Source organism: Cydia pomonella, chromosome 14 (assembly GCF_033807575.1).
Source record: "Cydia pomonella isolate Wapato2018A chromosome 14, ilCydPomo1, whole genome shotgun sequence".
Lineage (NCBI taxonomy): Eukaryota > Metazoa > Arthropoda > Insecta > Lepidoptera > Tortricidae > Cydia > Cydia pomonella.
In genome coordinates this window covers 6,175,698-6,195,099 of record NC_084716.1, presented here as the reverse complement: position 1 = coordinate 6,195,099, position 19,402 = coordinate 6,175,698, and the positions used below count along the sequence as shown (strand labels likewise).

Below are 19,402 nucleotides of genomic sequence, written 5' to 3'. Positions count from 1 at the left end.
TCGACATTCCAGTATTCATGCCCTATACGTAATGCTGCACACCCCATCGAACGCGCCACTTAAGCTGCGTTTCCAATGTGCTAAGACCCAATAGAAACATACTTCACGCTAAGCGAGGACAGGTAAATTCAGTGATTCTATTCGTTTTTAATAAACACGTCCCTCGCTACGCATCCTCGCACATCTCAGTGGGAAACGCAGCCTTATCGCTCGCCACTGAGGACGTACAGTCGTACAATAATTACATCCAGCTTGAATTAAAAGTCCTTATATTGGTGAACCTTTTCGATTGAAACAACTAATAAGCTTCTTGATTGAACGTCCTTTTATTGGTTAACAATAAACTCAAAGAACATCGTACCTACTTTCACATTTTCTACTCAATGTATAAGTATTACTGTCTCCCAATTTGTGCCGCTGTGGCTTTAGCTGTTAAGGTACAATTGTAAACTTAATAGTGGTTTATGTGACTGCTACATAATAAAAGGCATTAAAATACACGAGTGTGGGTTTAAGAAACGAACGAAGTGAGTTTCTTAATAGGATCACACGAGTGTTTTAATGCCTAATTATGCACAGTTACATACACTGTTTTATCTACACACATATTAACTTTCTATGATATATTCACTAACCCAAATTACAGGGCATCGTTGCTCTCTTGACGGAACTCGCGGATATGTGGTGGCGTCACCGAAATATTTTTATCGCTCATTTTACACGTTTAAAAACAACAAAACATATTCATTTTATACTTAAAACGAATTAAAAGATAAACTGTACGTCAAATGGCGGCAAATCAAAACTTTTTTGACGCATGTCACGCATTCGTAGTTTTTTTAAATTCAGAGACAAACTAGAGTCGGGCGCCTATTTCCGTATCATTCGATACAAACTGACATGCGAGATATGTCAAAATTGTATGCAATTGACATTTCATTTCGAACAAAAAGGCATCTCGACTGATATTAGAATAGAGGTCAAATGGAATTGCTTTTTTTTCAGAGATGTTCCAAATTTGAAGTCATAACCAAATCGATCATCACAGATAAGAAATTTGTTGTAACAAAACAGTTTATCATAATGTTGGCGATTATTTACGGATTTTGAAGGCATCATAGAGGGTTTATGATATGTGTGTAGATAAATAAATAAACAATATTGAAGATTTGTTGCCTCTTCGTTGCGTGACGGTCTTGTCTAGTGCCTCAGTGGAGCGCGACTTCTCGTCGGTGGAGCCGTAGTCGCCCCGTTTGGCCGATGATATACTGAGTTGTGCTCCTTATCGTTATTGGTTTACAATAAACTCAAAGAACACCGTGTTCCCTTTAACATATTCGAACTTGTCCAAACTCGTGTGCGGTATGAAGATGTATTGCCTCTTCAGTTGTGTGACGGTCTTGTCAAGAGCCTCCGTGGAGCGCGTCTTCTCGTCGGTGGAGTCGTAGTCATGACGATGAGACGACGATTTGCGACGGAGCTGGAGGGATTTTACTATATCCATTGCCTGGAAATTGACGAAAAAAATTGGTTACATGATTGTTGATATCCTACTTTCTCAATTAACCTAAGACAGAAGGATATTCAGATACGACCTTGCTGTACTTCAGATATTTATTTAATAGACCATCTTGTAATTTTTACAACATTTTATTGTTATGTATGTATGGTTTGTGCGGGTCAAATCTTGCAAGTTAATGACCCACTTCCCGGTTTCCAATGAAGCTGAAAATTTGCATACATATGTAAATTGAATGTCAATGCAATATTATTATGACATGGAGCTGATTTGATGATGGAGCTGGAAGGTGGCCACAGGAACTCTGTTTACTCTGTAATAAAACCTAATTTTGTTTGGGTTTGTAAGAATTATCTCGATGAGTATTAGTTGCCTTTTGAAAGAAAAGTACAGTCAGCGATAAAAGCTTGTATAAAAAAAAAAAAAAATTGTCAAAGAACTTATTGATATGCTATTCCGGATAAAGGTTAATTGGGTAACGTATTTAATGTATAGAAATAACTGCATATTATGGCCTTGTGTCATGTATTAAGCTTTTCGTATTTCTGGACTTATCTACTCGTATATTAAAAATAATTCGAGGGTAGATGGAGACCAGGGTAGTAGGTAGATGTTCTATCGTTCATCGAATCCTTATGCTTGTTTATTATACTAAAGGGTCCGTTCTACAATCAGTTTACACGCAACTGCTTTCCAGCCAGACTAAGTGATATTCCATCTTCCTGCTTATGTCCGCGCAGCCGGCCCGGTATTGTCTCTTAAAAATAGAATGTAAACACTGCATATAAGGTTCAAATTCCTCTGACTCCAGTAAAGCCGCTTAGTTACCTGATTCCTATTGTTAGGCTGGTCTCGAAGCACAATGTTGATGGCTATGTCGCAGGGCCACTCGAGCAGCGCGTCGTAAGGCCCGCCGACTAGACGCACGGTACAGGTTATGTGCCGACCCTTCCATTTGCCGATGCCGTTGAGGTTCAATTCCGCCTGTAATATCAAACTAGCTAAGTTAAAGTTAATTAAGATCACGTCTTTGCAAGAGTATGCCAACGAAGGTACCAGAAAAATCCTGCTTTCATCTAAGTGTAGGTGTTTTCGTGTGAGAAAAGTAATGTAAGCAAGCGAATTCTTTTTTCCGATTTTGTCTCAGAATCCGAATACATATTCAAATAGCTCTGTTTAGTTTAATAGGTATATATAAACTGGTTAAACGGAGATGATTTTTACCATTTATGTGCGTTTTTTACAGCGGTATTGATACACGGAAAAAACGGGACACGATCCTTCAATACGGCGACGTCCCGTATATACGGATATACGGGACGTATGGCAAGTTGGCAACCCTACCCATAACAATACCCATAGCTATTGGAGAACCAGTTTGAGTTAGGAATTTGTTGCGCGAAAATACGATGAACACTTCATCGTGTTGTTCTAATAGCGGTCGGTCGAACTATTGCAAAACGTTGGGATAATACAGGGGCCCTAGCCAAGACGACAATCCTCGTCGTATATGTACATCGACGAATACCGATCGAAAAGAAGAAATAGTCGATTGTCACTTGGTCAGGCCCTCTGGTAACCATTAAAAGCGAACCTTTAACGTGTAGCCATATTTGCTGGTCCGAAACAATGGGCTAGTGAGCACGGTGTCATTTGTTTTCGCGTCCTTCATTCGCTCTGTGAAGTTGTCGATCCGCCAGATAAGGTGCCCTGGAGAAAATAATTTTGTTAACTACCGCGAACCTACTGCGAACTACGAGTATAGACAGTATAGCACTATATAATTATGCAACAATACACCTATTCCAGATATCACCTGACAAATATTTAGAACACACAAAACAAATATGTTGATATTAAAATTGAGCCCCACAGAATAAAAGTTTAAATTTCAATTTTTTGCCTACCATCATCGCTCCCTAACTCCGCCCTCTCAAAGCCCACTCTCGCCTGGAAGTCCGCCAGCTCGCTCCTCAGTTTAAGATACGACTTGGTGAGGGCCCTCATGTCTCGCGCGACGATATCCACGCGGGCCGCGTGCTCTGCGGTCTCTGCGCGAGCTTCTGTGGTCGCTAGCTCGAGGACTGCTAGGCGGTCCACTTCCTGGAATAAAAGAGATATTGATGAAGCTTTTACACCCTTTGTTACAAAACAACATTAATGTTTTGCCTACTCCTAAACCAGAAAGTTCCGTGGGTCACCTTCGCTTGAGCCCGGTATAAAAGAAACTTCCAAGACAAGAGCTTACAGAAGATCATAAGAACCGGAGAAGGAGCTTGAAGGCGTAAACTGAGCTTCTGAAGATGCAATCACACCATAGCCACTAATATTCATGACTCCAAACTTTTGTTTGATAAACATATTGATGGCATAGTAAGCAACGCTTTGAGAGCTCTAGGATTCTTAATGCGAAACTCCGCTCACTTCACCCAAGCTAAGACTCTTAAAGTTTTATATTGTGCTTTAGTTAGAAGTAAACTTGAATATGCTTCCCAAATTTGGAATCCTTGTTATAATACGTACATTGACAGGATTGAACGCATTCAGAAAAAGTTTCTGAAATACTTAAGTTTTAAGCTTAAAAGTCCGTATCAATCTAATAACTACCTAAGCACTTGCAAAAAACACCATCTAATTCCTTTACAAAAACGTCGCGAAATCGCTGATATAACTTATATACTTAATATCACCACTGGCAATATTGATTGTCCACAACTTCTTTCTAAACTTTCGTTCAATACGCCCACTCGGTCTAAAAGATTTTATCCCCCCCTTTCAGTTAAACGCACTTTATCTAATTATAGGCAAAATAGTTTCCTGTGTCGCGCAGCTCGTAACTTGAATAATTTGTCGAAGGATCTAGATATTGACGTTTTTAATTGCTCAATCCCTAGTGTAAGGCGCAATCTAGTCAATCAATGCTTCTAAATAACATGTTGCAGGTAGTGATATGCTATGGAGTGTGATCTGTAACTTTAATGTATTTGAGCCCGGTCCATGTTGTTCATCTAAATGCGAATATAAGTTGTTTATCTTAGTGTAATTTCATAAGTTATAAGTGTTCTTACTTATTGCTCATATCTATTTCTTGGTCTCTCTTTTTATTCATTGTAACCTTGATATATTTCATATTGTAATATCTTGTGTCACATGTGCTTTTGTATCTAGTGTGTACCTACTTTGTAATTATATATACAGTTTCTATTTGTGAGTTCCTGTAATTGGCTCTGTACTACTATCAAAAAAGTTTAATGTATTTTTTAAAGCTGTTGGAATTCCTTGTATAAATAAATAAAATAAATAAATAAATAAATATGCGTCCAAAGGCAACTTGTGTGTTATCTTACCGGCCTTTCATGTGCAGTACTCTGCAGCTGCGCTGTAACAACGGCCAGTTGCCCCAGCTGCGCCGAAGACCTGCGCGCCTCCATCAATTCCTGCTCGAGCGCCGCGCGACTTTCTGCGTTGCGCGCGCGTTCTTCATCCACTGTCTGCTTTATATACTCGATTACTTCCTCTGAAAATAAAGTTTGGTCACAATTGTTAGTGTAAGTAATCTTAGCGAAAGCATACGTGTATAGGCTTGACATAAGTAGTTGAATGTCTTGTCTTTTTCTCACCGAGCTTATTAACAGCACGTATCCTATTATCATGCTGTGTGAGTGCCGTCTCCAAAAGCTCGCGTTCATGTTGCTCATGCAATAAGCTGCTGACTGTACTCTCGAGCCTCATCGCCGTCGTCAGCTGCTGACTCTGCAGCTCCTGCAAGATGTGGGTTATCAAGAGTTTAGATTAGAGAGGTCAGTTAAGTGCTTCGTTGAGAGAGAACACCCTTAACTTTACAACATGACCATGTTACCATGTTATAATATGGTGCCAATATTTATATTATGGTTGGTGTATTCAGCCACTTCCAGAGAGAGAGAGAGCTCTCTCTCTACGTTTAAACCATGCTAGTGTTCAAGCCTTAAATCGGCAACATCCAAAATCCTGGACATGACCTTTGACCCTATTTGTGTATTTTTTTCTTATCCAGAATCATTGTCACTATTGAGCGCCGAGGAGATTTGTACTCACGATATTCCGTATTTCTAAGATAACATGAGTTGTGGAACAAGTGGACCAATAGGTCCAGCAGGATCGTCCAAGGAAATCGATAAATTCATAGAATAAAGCCTAGGACAGGAGTGGTGAAACTAGAAAGCTCATAAAGCTCATAAGCTCTGCCTTATCACCTACCTATAGCAGCAAGGATAACCATCGAAGAAAGAAAAGAAAGGAAAGTCCATCTTCCTAGCATCGTTCCCGCTTTTGTCAGAGTTCGCTTAGGGAGTCTGCGGCGGTAGCATGGTCGCGTTTTTATCACCTGTTGTGGCATGAGTCACTTCCGCACTTAGGTACATGGTACATAGTTATTAGAACGCGGTAGGCATGGAAACAGACGATGAAAACGCGTCCATGCCACTGCTGCTGGTGTTCGCTCGACAATCTTGTTCTAAAAATTAGTAAAACAACTATCATCTGAATTTAACCTTTCAACCCTAAGGAAAATCTAGGACTTATCGAGATTATTCCGGTTTCATCACGATATTTTTTTAGAAGGATCAAATCACACAGCTAATCTGTCAACCTAATATTAACTAATCAGGGATAACCAGGGGATAACCCCTTTTTAGAAAGATAAAGCATTAATGGTTGAAGTGGAACATTTAATACCTGTAAAGCTAGCTGGACATTAGCCAGATCATGTTTAAACTGCGCAGCCCAATTTGCAGAGCGCTCTGCCTCATCATCCACGGCTGCACGCAAAGACACAAGCGTAGAAAGGAAGTGTTGACTTCGCTCCTCCACTAGCACCAGCTTCGAGCGAAGGTTCTCGAGCTCTGAGGCTTGCACGTCGCGGTAGTTCACTTCTTCTGTGATGACTAGTCTGGGAAGCAGAAGTTCGGAGAATCAATGTCTGAAATCTTGAAATCTGTTGATGAGTCGAGCGTGCGTGCGTGCGTGCGTGCGTGCGTGCGTGCGTGCGTGCGTGCGTGCGTGCGTGCGTGCGTGCGTGCGTGCGTGCGTGCGTGCGTGCGTGCGTGCGTGCGTGCGTGCGTGCGTGCGTGCGTGCGTGCGTGCGTGCGTGCGTGCGTGCGTGCGTGCGTGCGTGCGTGCGTGCGTGCGTGCGTGCGTGCGTGCGTGCGTGCGTGCGTGCGTGCGTGCGTGCGTGCGTGCGTGCGTGCGTGCGTGCGTGCGTGCGTGCGTGCGTGCGTGCGTGCGTGCGTGCGTGCGTGCGTGCGTGCGTGCGTGCGTGCGTGCGTGCGTGCGTGCGTGCGTGCGTGCGTGCGTGCGTGTGTGTGTGTGTGTGTGTGTGAGCGATGTCTGGTCTTGCGTTTTTCTCATACATTTGAGCAGCAGTGTGGCCTACTTAATAGGTGTAACTCCGGACAATCGGACTTGCCTGATCTTTGCCACAAGCAACATGCCTAACAACAATTATAGCATTTTTTGGTTGGCAATTAGTATAGCGTGGTGACTGCATAGAGACGAACCCTCACAAAGACACAGCGGCACTCCTCTGGGGGCCACGTGTGGTTTGTTTTTTATGGGTTCTGGAAGTATGGGTCAGTGTTGCGATCGTATGAGGGTTAAGGTGTGGAGCGCTCTTTAAGATCGTTCTTTGGCTATCAATTAGTACAGTGCCGTCTACTTTTAACCTTCTCCAAGACCAGATGATCAAACACTTACTTAATATTAGCGACTTCCTTCTCAAGGTAAGTGACGCAGTCATCCAGCGGCACTGCTCTGGGGGACCACGTGTGGTTCTTGATGGGTTCTGGGGGGGATGGGTCAGCGTTGCGAGCGTGTGAGGGCGATGATGTGGAGCGATTCTGGGAAGATAGGAAATGTCACAAATTATACAGTTAGGAGCTAGAGGGCATTTGAATTATTTCTTTGTCTTATAGAGGCCGGGAAACGAAAGATTGCAGGCCAAGTAGATATAAACTGCGGATTAGGGATACGCAATCGGCAACCCTGTTTCTCGGCAAGATGTATAGTGCTTTTCTCAAACTTGCAGTGAAAAAAAGAAGATGTAGTCAATTTGTTTCATTCCTAGATTTACACAGCTAAAAAGAAATTACGAATCTACTACTATGGTTGAATGCCAAGACGTTGTCGCAATTTGACGTTTAAAAACAAAAGAAGGTTTCTTTACAGGTAGGGATTGTAATCCGGTCCGACAGTACCGGGACTTTTTTTAGGAGCTACCGAACCCGGTTAAAATCACTGGATCCGGTCCGGAACCGGTATAATAAAAAAAACTTCTAAAGACAGCACGCGCTATGCGTTTTAGATGAAACTTAGCTTAGTCTGACTTCTAGCACATCTTTCCGTGACTTGCATGGCTTCAATATAGGTATCATTTGTCATTTAAGTCACGTAGATCTCTGACCTGACATTCTCAAGATGTGTTAGCCGTATGTATTTTAACTTTTTTCATAAGTTTTAGGTCATATTTTGCGGAAGTTAAAATGCATACTAAACAAAATGTGTAGGTACGGTTTTCTGTTTATGAGTTTTTACACGACAGTGGGTACTCATTAGGTATTCTTTATTTACTTTAACCGGACTTAATCGCGTATACTTAAGCTTTAAGATTACCTCCGACGTTTCGAGGAAGGCATTGTCATTACTCATTATGACGAGAAGCTTCATTCGCGGTAAAACAATGTAGGTGTTGGTTTCATTAAAGTACCTTTTCCAACTTCGGGCAGTCCTTCACGTGAGTGTCCTTGTGTTTCCTCTGGATCCAGGCGCCGCAGCGCAGCGGGCACTGCTCCAAGATGCTGCCGCAGAGCTTCAGGTGGCTCTGATCAAGACAAACACATTTAATGTATGACTTTTTATTTATTTATTTAGGTAACAAACAAACAGTCTTATACAAAAAATAATGCAATAAATAAGCAATGTGTAAATAGACCTTGAGTGCTCTGCCTTAATAATATTTTGTTCTAATCTAAAGTCGGTAGTGCAGGAGTAGTAGGTAAGCGGAAAACAAAGTTATCAGTAATAATTACAAAAGTATAATTATACCTACTTTTATTAACGTTACCTATTAAAATGAATCTATTATAAAAGGAAATACAGCTAGGATAATCATCAAACTAATGTCGACCAGACTTTCTGCCACCCGCCAGCCTGCCCGCCTGGGGTCCGCTTTAGGGCCAGAATAGGCGTAGGATTCGTTTTTAGGAAAGCGTTTGCTATCTAACCTTCCATCTCAGAGGGGAAACTAGACCTTAATGGAATTAGTCCGTTTGCCTCACGATATTTTCCTTCAACGTAAAGCGACAGGTAATTATCAAAATGATAATATTTAAATCGTGCATTACGTTCCGAAAAAGTATGTTATTTCGTTAGTATGAGCCGGGGTTTGAACCCTCGACCTCCGGATTAAATACTTACCGTTAGTCTACCAACACTACTAATACAACCCTATGTAGATAATACTGAAGGTTAGTCCTCACGCCAGTGGCGTAGCGTGAACTAATCTAGCCATGGGCGAAACCACATTTGTGAGGCTTTTTTTGTTCAATTATTCCAAGGTAAGTAATAAAAAGGGGCCCCCTTAAGTGCGAGGCCGTGAGCGAGAGCCCCCTTCGCCCACGCCTAACTACGCCAGTGCCTCCCACCTCGAATGATTGTCCCCTCAGTACCTATAGAGAAACGAGTCGCTTGCGGGAACTGCCGTTTGCTCAATGCTCACTTCACTGTCGGTTTTTTCGCGAAATCATTTAAGGGTTATTTGGGAATGAATGCTTGATTTGGTGAATGGAGCATATGAGTGGATGTAGACGTGATAAAGCGTAGTTAACAATTTTGTTTTCAATAAGAAAGTGTTTACATATTTTTAATAGCAAACAAGAAATCGGTCTGCCTAATTGTAAGCAGTCGCTGTACCCTATGGACGCCTGCGACTACAGGGGTGTTACTTGCGCGTTGCCGACCCTTTAAAAACCTATAGACTACCTTTTATAAAAAAACCTCATACTGTCATAGCCGGATACTGTAGTACCTAACCTAAGTACTTAAATATAGGGAGCGTGCATGAACTATAGGAGGCAGCACAGGAGCCGTCAGCTTTTTGGCGCGAGGCGTAAATGTGATGTTTCTTGTTCCGATGTAGCCCACAAGATGGCAGAACCTACTATGCATAAGAAAACACATGACGTGTAAATTTACATGTTTATTGTTCCGATTCAGGCCAAAAGATGGCAGACCCTCCAACACGTACGGTCCCCATACTACTACTACTACTTGAACAGGGTTAGGGCGGTCAAAACGAACGTTTGCCGCATAAGTCGATATAATAAAATCAGGCTAAAACAAGTCTGCAACGATTTTGATAGCACACGCTGTGCAACATTTACATATATATCTAAGGGCGGGCCTTACGGGCACTAGGAATGGTGCTAGTTCAGTGGTGTCACTCACAAATTCGAGCCAAGCGTGTAGTCTAGCGCAACTATTTAGTTCCAACCAATCGCGCGCGTGATGCGAACTCATCAACCAATCGCGTTGTGGCGAGATCGAATCCGTTTGCATTACACCACTGTTCTTTCCCCATTCTTATTTGCGCGGTAAGGCCTGTCCTTAAAATATATATGTCAACGGTTCCAAATAAAATGCCACCCAACGTCCGATATCGGATCGGATAATGTGAAAACGCTCTTACACAACGGCTTGATAAACGAATGTTTTTCTTACGGCATTCAGGTAAATGTTATCTCTTCAATTCGTACAAACACATATCTTCGCGATAATCTCAAGTTCTGCGGAATTCAATGATTATTGGACAAATGTCCTTAAAAATATGTATCAACCAGACATAAACAATATTATCTTACTTAAATATCTAGTACCTGGGCGACCGAGCTTTGCTCGGTTATAACTATTTATTGTAATATGGTGGTGTATAGGTGATAATCTACATAAACTTAAAAAGTAAAATGTGAACTGACAATAATTATTATTTACAATCGGTTTTAACCTTACAGCACTTGTCACAGCATCATATTGTTGAGTAGCACCTGATAACATTCCGCTAAAAACTTCAGGCGTAGCTAGCGTAGGCCTACTGCAAAACTTTTTATTATTTAGATAGATTATTTCGATTTTAGTAGGTAAAAAATTTCAGCAATTCCTACAACACATATTCTTTTTTCTCTCTATTAAATTATTTCGTTATTATTAGTATTATTACTCGTTCTGCTATATTGACTTTGATATTTTTCTTGTATACCGTTTTTAACATTACTTTATTTACTTTCTATTCTTCCTACTCAAATTCGAAGTAAAATAATCCATCTTTTTACAAGCTTTTATTTAACTAATTATACATATTTTTTTGATTTCATGTTTATTATTTATTTCTTTTCGACCATCATGATATGTAGGTATGTAAATTCATTAAAGTCAATGTAAGTACCTATATAATGCTATTATGAAAAAAAAAATCTAAGTATTATATTCTTGCGTATGAATTTAATTGTTTACTAGTAACATAACATTCCGTAGTGACGTATTATCTTTCTTTCTAGGGATGTATTTTCTTTCTTTCTTTTATTAGGAGCTCAACACAGTGGCAGAGAAAAGAACAGAATGGCGATTACTTAACGACAAGAACCAGACTCTTAAAATTATGATGATGACTTAAAATTGCATCAAATTACCTGTAACTGTCCCAATTCAAACAACTCATTGCAGAAATAGCACTCGCTGTCCTTCGATTTCTTATCATCCACAGCACTCATTTTGACACTGGCCCTATTTAATTATGTTCAAAGTACATCCCACTGTTAATATCTTGAACCTTTCTTCTTACACATAATCAAGTTAACTACATTTACAACAAGTTCTCAAACACTTTGAATGATTTGTTTTATCAATTTTAACACAATCAAAGAAAGAAAAACGAAAATTTCCGACAGACACTATTTATAAAATATTAACTCATATCATATTCACAGCCGGCAACCACATGAATGAAACGAATTTTCCTTAATTGAATTACTTCTACATTTATTTTTCTTTTCGTCAAACGCAACAATAGCATTGGTACAAAACACGCTGAAACTTCTGTCAGTTCTGCCAAGTGAATCATAGGTATCTGATAAGTTATCTCTCATTGATATTTGATACGGGGCGTTGTCAGTGATAACACTAAACGGTTGCCTTTACACGCACAGGGCCTCAGTGAACCAATATATTATGGGATTCTCTGTTCCTGTGGACCACTAATATTAAAAAGAAGTATCTACTTAGGATGCGCGTATTGCAACCCTATGAAGTACAGAACATTATGGCCCAATGAATCTGGAATTTCCTGGATTTTGAAGGGCCGTCACAATAGATCACTGCTTGGTCGACGTGGCACTCAAAGGCCTGCAATAATAAATGGGACCTCCATGTTTATTCCTAATTACCAGCTATTTCTAGGTTGTAAACGATTAGGAAATAGTGAGTAAGTTTTAGTTCGTATGACCTAGTTATAAGGACATTTGCTACCATGTGAATTGGCATCCTATGCCGAACAATTTTCATATTTGTAACAGCTATTTACATAGCATACCATGAAATAAAGATTTACTCAGGTACTTACTATTCGAGCAGGATTCGTATAGCTAAGTGAGTCAGTTCGAAGGTCGCGAATCGCGAAACGATAATATAGCTCATCTACTTTCGTTAATAAAAAACGGCATTAATTATAGTCGAAGGTTACCTTGAACATCAAAATTCGAAGATCTCTTAATATCAATATCATGCTTCACATTCAATTGTTTGCCGTATTCTTGCGCTATAACTAAATTCCAAATTCAAACTAGTTTTCAATGGATTTTGCATGATTATTGGAGTGACAGAGGGCGACCATCCATTTATGTAGTTTTGTGTTTAGTAGGCAGGTCCCCAGTAGGGCTAAGATGGTCCGCACTTTATCAGTTGTCACCATGCCTGTCACGTTCTAACAAGTATGTAAGCGCAAAAGTGACGGGCATAGTGACAAGTGATAAAAATGGAACCATGATGCCACCGCAGGTCTCGGCGTATCGAGCGAACGCTCGCCTGCACTCGCTTGTTTGTATCGCTCACTCCCAGAGGATTAGTAGGTACTTATAGCCTTTGGCCTTTGAAAATTTTGCTGATTATGCGTAAGTTTTGGTTTTTTATACTAAAAATTCAACCTGATATTTGTCTTACATGTATAAATACTTTTTCTCAAACTTGTAATGAAATGTTGACATTTATTTTATTTTATTTTTATTGATAAAAATGTTTACATGACATTACAGTTGAACCAATGCGTCACGAAACTTAGACTAACAGCAATAATAATTATAAGCATTAACAATTATAAAACAATAATAGGGACCGTGCGCGTTGGAGGGTCTGCCATCTTGTGGCCTGAATCGGAACCATAAACATGTACATTTACACGTCACGTGTTTTCTTGTGCATAGTAGGTTCTGCCATCTTGTGGGCTACATCGGAACAATAAACATCACATTTACGCCTCGTGCCAAAAATCTGACGGCTCCTGTGCTGCCTCCTACAGTTCATGCACGCTCCCCATAGCACATTGACAAATTAAATTGGAACAGTTGAGCACCTAGCATCCATCGCCTCAGAGAATCTCAAGCATTCACTATACACTGCCGCCCATCGCCAACCAAATAGATCGCATTCAGGCGTCGATGCCAGGAGCGCATTGAGCAGTGAGAGGGCGCGGGGCAGCGGCGAGTTCCTGCGCGATACAGTGCGCGCCGGCGGCACGGCCAAAAAGTCGCGTTGTCGTGGTCTGAGGGCCATTCTCGGGACGTCCGGAACAAACAGGCGCACGAGACCAGACACAACTTCGGGACAGTCTGACTCCCCACGCAAGGCTCGGCATGCCATGACAAGGAGTTGGTAATTCCGCCTGACCTCCAAGGAATTGTACCCGAGCAAGTCGTCCTTTCGAGCGTGAATGAAGGCCGAGCAGCAGGCGAGCCGACTTCACATTGGTTCCATTCCAAACTCTGTTTTACTACAATTATACGAAGCTCGGCCTACAGACTCGCTCACACTAGGGCCTAGGGCATTGATTTTATTCTGAGCTCTGGTTTCCTGCAGCTTTGCTATCAGTTTCGCACGGGAACGCAGCGAAATAGGTGAGACTCAGTTTTTGGGCTCGTTTTTTGACTCACTTGGCAATTGGTTCCCAGTTCCCACTGCGTCCCTGATACATCCTACCCGCTTTGTTCTCAAGTTCCACTCACGTTTCACCTATTTTTACAAGCTTTTATTTAACTTATTATTTTTGAATGTTATTAAACAGTATCCCAACATGCTTGTATGCGATTTTCGTAAGTTGTTTTCAAATTTTTCAAATTATTTTTTGACGTTTCTCAACATTTTGTTGTTAAAATTTCGCGTACTAGAGTGTTATGTTGAGATCGACCCTTCAAGGATCTACCTGGTCTGATGATAAAAACCGAAGGTAGCTATATAGAAGGAAAGGAACATATAACGCAATCTCATTAAGATAAGGCTCTTTTAAAATGCCTAAATGTAAAAAAATAATAGTCCAATATCGGGGATTCATTAAAATAAATAAATATGGAAAATATTAAATGACGATATTGTTTCGTTCAAAAAAACGGTTATTGCTCTGTTATTTTTTATATATTTATTATTTGTTATTAGCTGCAATAGAAATACACACTTGGTGTAAATTTCGACTGTCTACTTGTTGCGGGTCATATGATAAAGCATACTGAACGACAGATTTAATGAACACGTTTTTTGTATAATGTACCGTTATTAGAACAAAAACCAAATAATTACGATTTCTCTATAGGTAGTAGGTATATCGACAGTAGAAATATACATAGAAAATTTCAAGGTACGAGGCCGCCCCAACCGTCGACTGCCAATCGATTTCCAGCGGAAACCGGCTTGGACTTGGGCGATCAGTTGAGAAGTAGCTTCTCAGGATCGCGACAAATGGCAAATTCTTCTACGAGCCCTATGTCCCTAATGAGGGATAACAGGATTACATCATCGTATTTATCATTTATAACGGTTGAGCTTATATTTGTTTTTTTTCCGTACATACAGACCTCAAACTTGGTGTGATAATAAAGAAAAGACACTGCATAATTAACATGATAACAACTAGTTCCAGCACAAGTAAAAAAAAACATAGTAAAAATGTGAATCCTCAGGGTGCGAGCCCGACTAGCAGTTAGCCGTTTTTTTTTCTAACCAGGGGGGCCCTACGAGTTATTGTGCTAAGGGCCTTCTTAATCCGCCCCTGATGCAATTGATTCAAATTTGACTGCCAATATATCTTGTATGGCAGGCTGCTAGAGGTTATTGGGGTGCCTGACAAAAATGTATATAAAATTGTACTTCAATACTACAAATACGATTGCAATGAATACCTCATCGGCGCTTTCCTCACAATTATTCTGGTAATTCTAAACAATTGATTTAAAATACCGGTATTTTAAATCGATGTTCTAAACTAAGAAATAGACTGATTTTAAAGGTGTATTCTTGATCGCAATTAGAGACTAAAATGTCTTACGAAGTTTTCCGAAATCGGTCTTGTTTTAGATATAAAGACACTTCTTGTGAAAATTTGTTTCTGTGACAACTAAGTGGAAAACGCCTTTTTGGCTGCAACGCTGCCACTAGAGTCTGTTCGGAAAGAGTAGAGTCGTGTAAGTATTGGGCCCCATACATTCCACGACTCTTCTCTTTCCGCACAGACTCTATGTGACTTGGTTTCGATCAAAGAGTAAAGTAGGTATATGTTAGACATAGGTACATACCTACTGACAGACATCAAAGTTTTAAAGGAAACTCGTAATAATTATCTGTAAATTAAAACAAAAAACTTTACTTATTAGTTGTAATGATTTTTTTGCCAAGGTATAAAAAGAAATAACGACGAATCGTGTGTAGACACACAAACACACAAAGAAATGTTTTTTCCGAATTCGACTAAAAGTCATATAACAGTTTTTGCTCCTTATGACCTCAGCAACGCGTGGTTAAAATTTGTCTGGCTACTCAAGCCCACGATGATATCGTAAGTTCTGGATGTCCGCGGTAGGGAAAGTAATATGAACCTTCACATAGAAAACCGCGTAAGTAAAATATACCCGCATTTAATCCTTAATTCGGAATGACTCAGAATCACCTTTATGTAAGACCGCTATTACGAAATTGCGTAATACTTTACCATTTTTCCTAATGATGCTTAAAGGGAATTGTTTTAGGCTGTGTGCGCGACATTTTCGCTCGCCTAGCGGCGTTGGGATATTAGTCTTCTTCTTATCGTGTAAAGGTGATCCAATTTCCTAAATTATGTTCGTCCAATGTTTAGCCACTTGTATTCCTCGGGGAGTTGCTTTAAGGAGATCATCGGTAGTGCAGGTGACAGGGCATAGAGGGCACATTGTCATGTGCTGTATCGTCTGATATGATCCGCAAGAACATTCGGCGCTTGAATTCTCGGGTAAGATTCCCCATTTTATGAGATTTTCCTTTGATCGACCGACTCCCACCCGTAGACGGTTCAAGGCCCGCCAAACTTTCCACGTTTCAGTTCCTCCAGGGGGTAAGCGTTCCTTTGGGGTCATAAAAGCTGGCGAGCAACCGTGCCACTGGTTCCAGGCGGTGATTCTGGCTTCTTTTGGAGTTTGATTGTCGAGTGGCAGGTTGGTAACAAAGCTTTTCCTAGACTTGAGACGTCTCCGAGCTGGACTGTGGGTATACAGCAAATGCCGTGCATCGTGGAGCTGTTTTTTTCGTTCCAATGCAGTTGCCACTTCTCTCCTCACTGCCGGTGGAGCTATTCCTGCAAGGCAGTAAAGTTTCTTGATTGGGGTAGGTTTTAAACACCCAGTCACTAGGCGACAGGTTTCATTTAAAGCAGTATCTACCTGGTGGGCGTGAGAAGAGTTCTTCCAGGCAGGGCACGCATATTCTGCCGCCGAGTAACAGAGCGCAAGGCCAGTTGTGCGTAGTGTGTGCGGGTGAGCACCCCATGTGCTACCCGTCATTCGTCGTAGGATGTTGTTTCTGGCTGCTACCTTCTGCTTGGTATCCTCGCAATGCTTCTTAAACGTGAGAGCCCGATCAATTGTTACTCCAAGGTACTTGGGTGTAAATGTGTGGCCTAGGCGGTTGCCTTCCCATATGATGTTTAACTCCCTCATTGCGTTCTTGTTTCGGAGATGGAAGGCGGTGACTTGGGTTTTTGTGGGGTTTGGTTTTAATTGGTTCTCAGCATAGTAAAGAGAAAGATTTCCTAAAGCTTTAGATAGGTTTTCTTCCACTATTTCAAATGATTTACCCTGTGAAGTTAACGCCAGGTCATCTGCAAATAGAAAATGTCGGTGGTCCTCCAGGATAGGTTGGTCATTTGTATAAACATTAAAGAGAATTGGGGCTAAGACACTGCCTTGAGGGAGGCCATTTCTTTGATTACGCCATCTGCTTTTATGTCTTTGAAAGGACACGTAAAACCTACGATTCGACATGAGCTCGGATACCATGCTATTATATTATATATTATATTAGTTAGTAGTTAGTAGAACCCACTTTATACGATCATATTTAAAGGATGACTCACACTAGACCGGGCCGGGCCCGGGCCGAGGCGTCTGGCACGTCATTTTCTATGACGGCTGTTCGGTGATCACGTAGTGCTTTCCATAGAAAGCGAAGCGTCGGAAGCTCCGGCCCGGCCCGAAGTTCGTCAATTCCGGGCATTTTTCTCTGTCACTCTAATACATCTTAGTGAGAGTAAAAGAGAAAGATCCCCGCAATTTGCGAATTTTGGTTTTCGCAGTAGGCCCTCTGGCCCGGTAATAAGCCATCTTACACTGGTCTCTGTAACATGTTTTCATACATTCGTTCACAGTTAATACGCTTTTCCTCTTAAGATGGGTTTTGACGTGACGTGGTCCCTTCACAATCTTCTTCAGCGGGTTTTATTGAATTTTGATAGTTAATAGATATCAAACAATATTATAATTTCGACACAGTAGGTATACCACATATAGGTAGTTAAGTACCTGGGCGACCGAGCTTTGCTCGGTTATAACTATTTATTGTAATATGGTGGTCTATAGGTGATAAACTTAACTACGTTTTTTTACTAAATTAAACTTGTCTAAAACAATAAAAATAAAAAAATTATATATAAACTTGAACATATAAAAAAAAAAACAAAAGTTAGTCACCGGGCGAGATTCGAACCCGTAACACTCGTTTAGCAGTCCGCGTCTTAACCCGCTGGACCAGACGGACAGTGGCCGGCAACACGAAATTAGCGACCATATTCTGCGTCGGAAGAAAAACGCATGAAAACTCGAAAACACGCGTTTTCCCAAACATAAGACTAATCTAGATAGATTGTATACCCCCACAAACCCCCATATACCAAATTTCAGCGAAATCGTTAGAGCCGTTTCCGAGATCACAGAAATATATATATTTATATATATACAAGAATTGCTCGTTTAAAGGTATAAGATACTCGAACAAACTTTTAAAGGAAGTGTATAAGTATTAATGGCAGTAAAGTAAGAAAAGTCTTTCTTTTTTACTGGTCGAGTTGTGTATAACTAATACTATATTTCGGTCCGCCAAAGCCGGAAAGCAGCAATATCGATTACCGTAGCGGGCCGAAAGTTGAACTATTTGCACCATCCCATCAAACAGGAGTTAACCGGTTAAACCTGGAGTTACCATGATTACCAGTACAATTTAACACTTAACCGCTTAACCCCGGGTTAGTGGCATGGTGCAAGTGACGCTTGGCCAAAGCTTAAAAGGGTTTGCGGACTAGCCCTGTTCCGCAAGCCCTAGTGTGCAGAGCTCTGACTGAATAAGCAGACGAGGACCAGATTGTAATTTTGCCTAACTGTTCAATGTTAAACAGCCAGTATTTCTTGCATAAACTTTTTAGTCCTGAGTATACAGCGTGTCCCTAGCCATTGGACAAAGCCGAAATGTACATATGCATTAGGGCAGGGGTGGCCAACTTGATTAGACCCAAGATCTCCTGTTTACTAACGAAACCCTGTGCGATCTACCAATTACATACTTCTTGAAACCTTAAATGAAACTGGTCTACGTATTTATATTTTTTGCCTTGCCACGATCGACTGGACTAACAGTCGCGATCGACCGGTCGATCGCGATCGACCTGTTGGCCACCCCTGCATTAGGGTATTTAGAACCAGTGTACAAAGTATCATAACAGCCGGTGTAGCGATTTCGAAGAAATTAACAAATTACCATTTTTTACTTTGGAGCAGCCTGTATGTGTTAGTAGCTCCTAAGTCAAAAACACTGCAAAGATTAACACAGTGTGTTTATTTTTGTTGACGATTATTGCAAATAACTTTTGTTCGAAAAAAATATGTTTTTTCTTTTGTTCTAATTAAAAAAATATTAACGTCAGACGTCAGAGCATTCCTGAGAAGTAACCCTACGTGGGATTTCAGGGTTTGTCCAATGGCTAAGGTCACCCTGTATATGGTTGGTTGGTACCTGTTTTATAATTTACAATATCTTTAATTTTTCAAGTAAACTATCCAATAAGCAGAACATATTTTGCTCGTTGCCGTACACGAATATACTTAGTCCAGTATATGAAAGTGACCCTAGGCAACAGTTTCATAATATTACGACTGTCGCGTGGCCACAGTTTACAAAACATGCCCAACTCTACACGTGTCAAGATTACGTCGGTGCTTACGTTCAGTACAAAAATGTATAGTTAGATTAGTTAGGCATTTTACTTAGATTGACATTTTGAATGTGCGGTCGAGTTCA

At 40.8% G+C, this 19,402-nt stretch overlaps 1 protein-coding gene across 1 annotated transcript; it reads right to left on the bottom strand.

The window, feature by feature from the left end:
- Positions 1 to 302: 302 nt before the first annotated feature.
- LOC133524798 (TNF receptor-associated factor 3) lies at positions 303 to 11,940 on the bottom strand. The gene is made up of 10 exons (XM_061860942.1): positions 11,239 to 11,940; positions 8,262 to 8,375; positions 7,253 to 7,395; positions 6,236 to 6,449; positions 5,140 to 5,281; positions 4,867 to 5,036; positions 3,427 to 3,622; positions 3,114 to 3,229; positions 2,348 to 2,503; positions 303 to 1,507 (listed from the first exon to the last, which is right to left on the bottom strand). Exons 1-10 carry the CDS (start codon positions 11,317 to 11,319, stop codon positions 1,289 to 1,291), a joined length of 1,551 nt encoding a protein of 516 aa, XP_061716926.1. The 5' UTR covers positions 11,320 to 11,940; the 3' UTR covers positions 303 to 1,288.
- Between the last annotated feature and the right edge of the window lie 7,462 nt (positions 11,941 to 19,402).

What these genes read in the sequence shown, in the direction of transcription:
- LOC133524798 (XM_061860942.1), bottom strand. Translation starts at nt 11,319, where the DNA reads ATGAGTGCTGTGGATGATAAGAAATCGAAGGACAGCGAGTGCTATTTC. An exon ending in TTGAATTGGGACAGTTACAG is followed by an intron (nt 8,376 to 11,238) that starts GTAATTTGATGC and finishes TGTCTTGATCAG; the next exon opens with AGCCACCTGAAGCTCTGCGG. An exon ending in AATATGGCTACACGTTAAAG is followed by an intron (nt 2,504 to 3,113) that starts GTTCGCTTTTAA and finishes TTGATATTACAG; the next exon opens with GCGGAATTGAACCTCAACGG.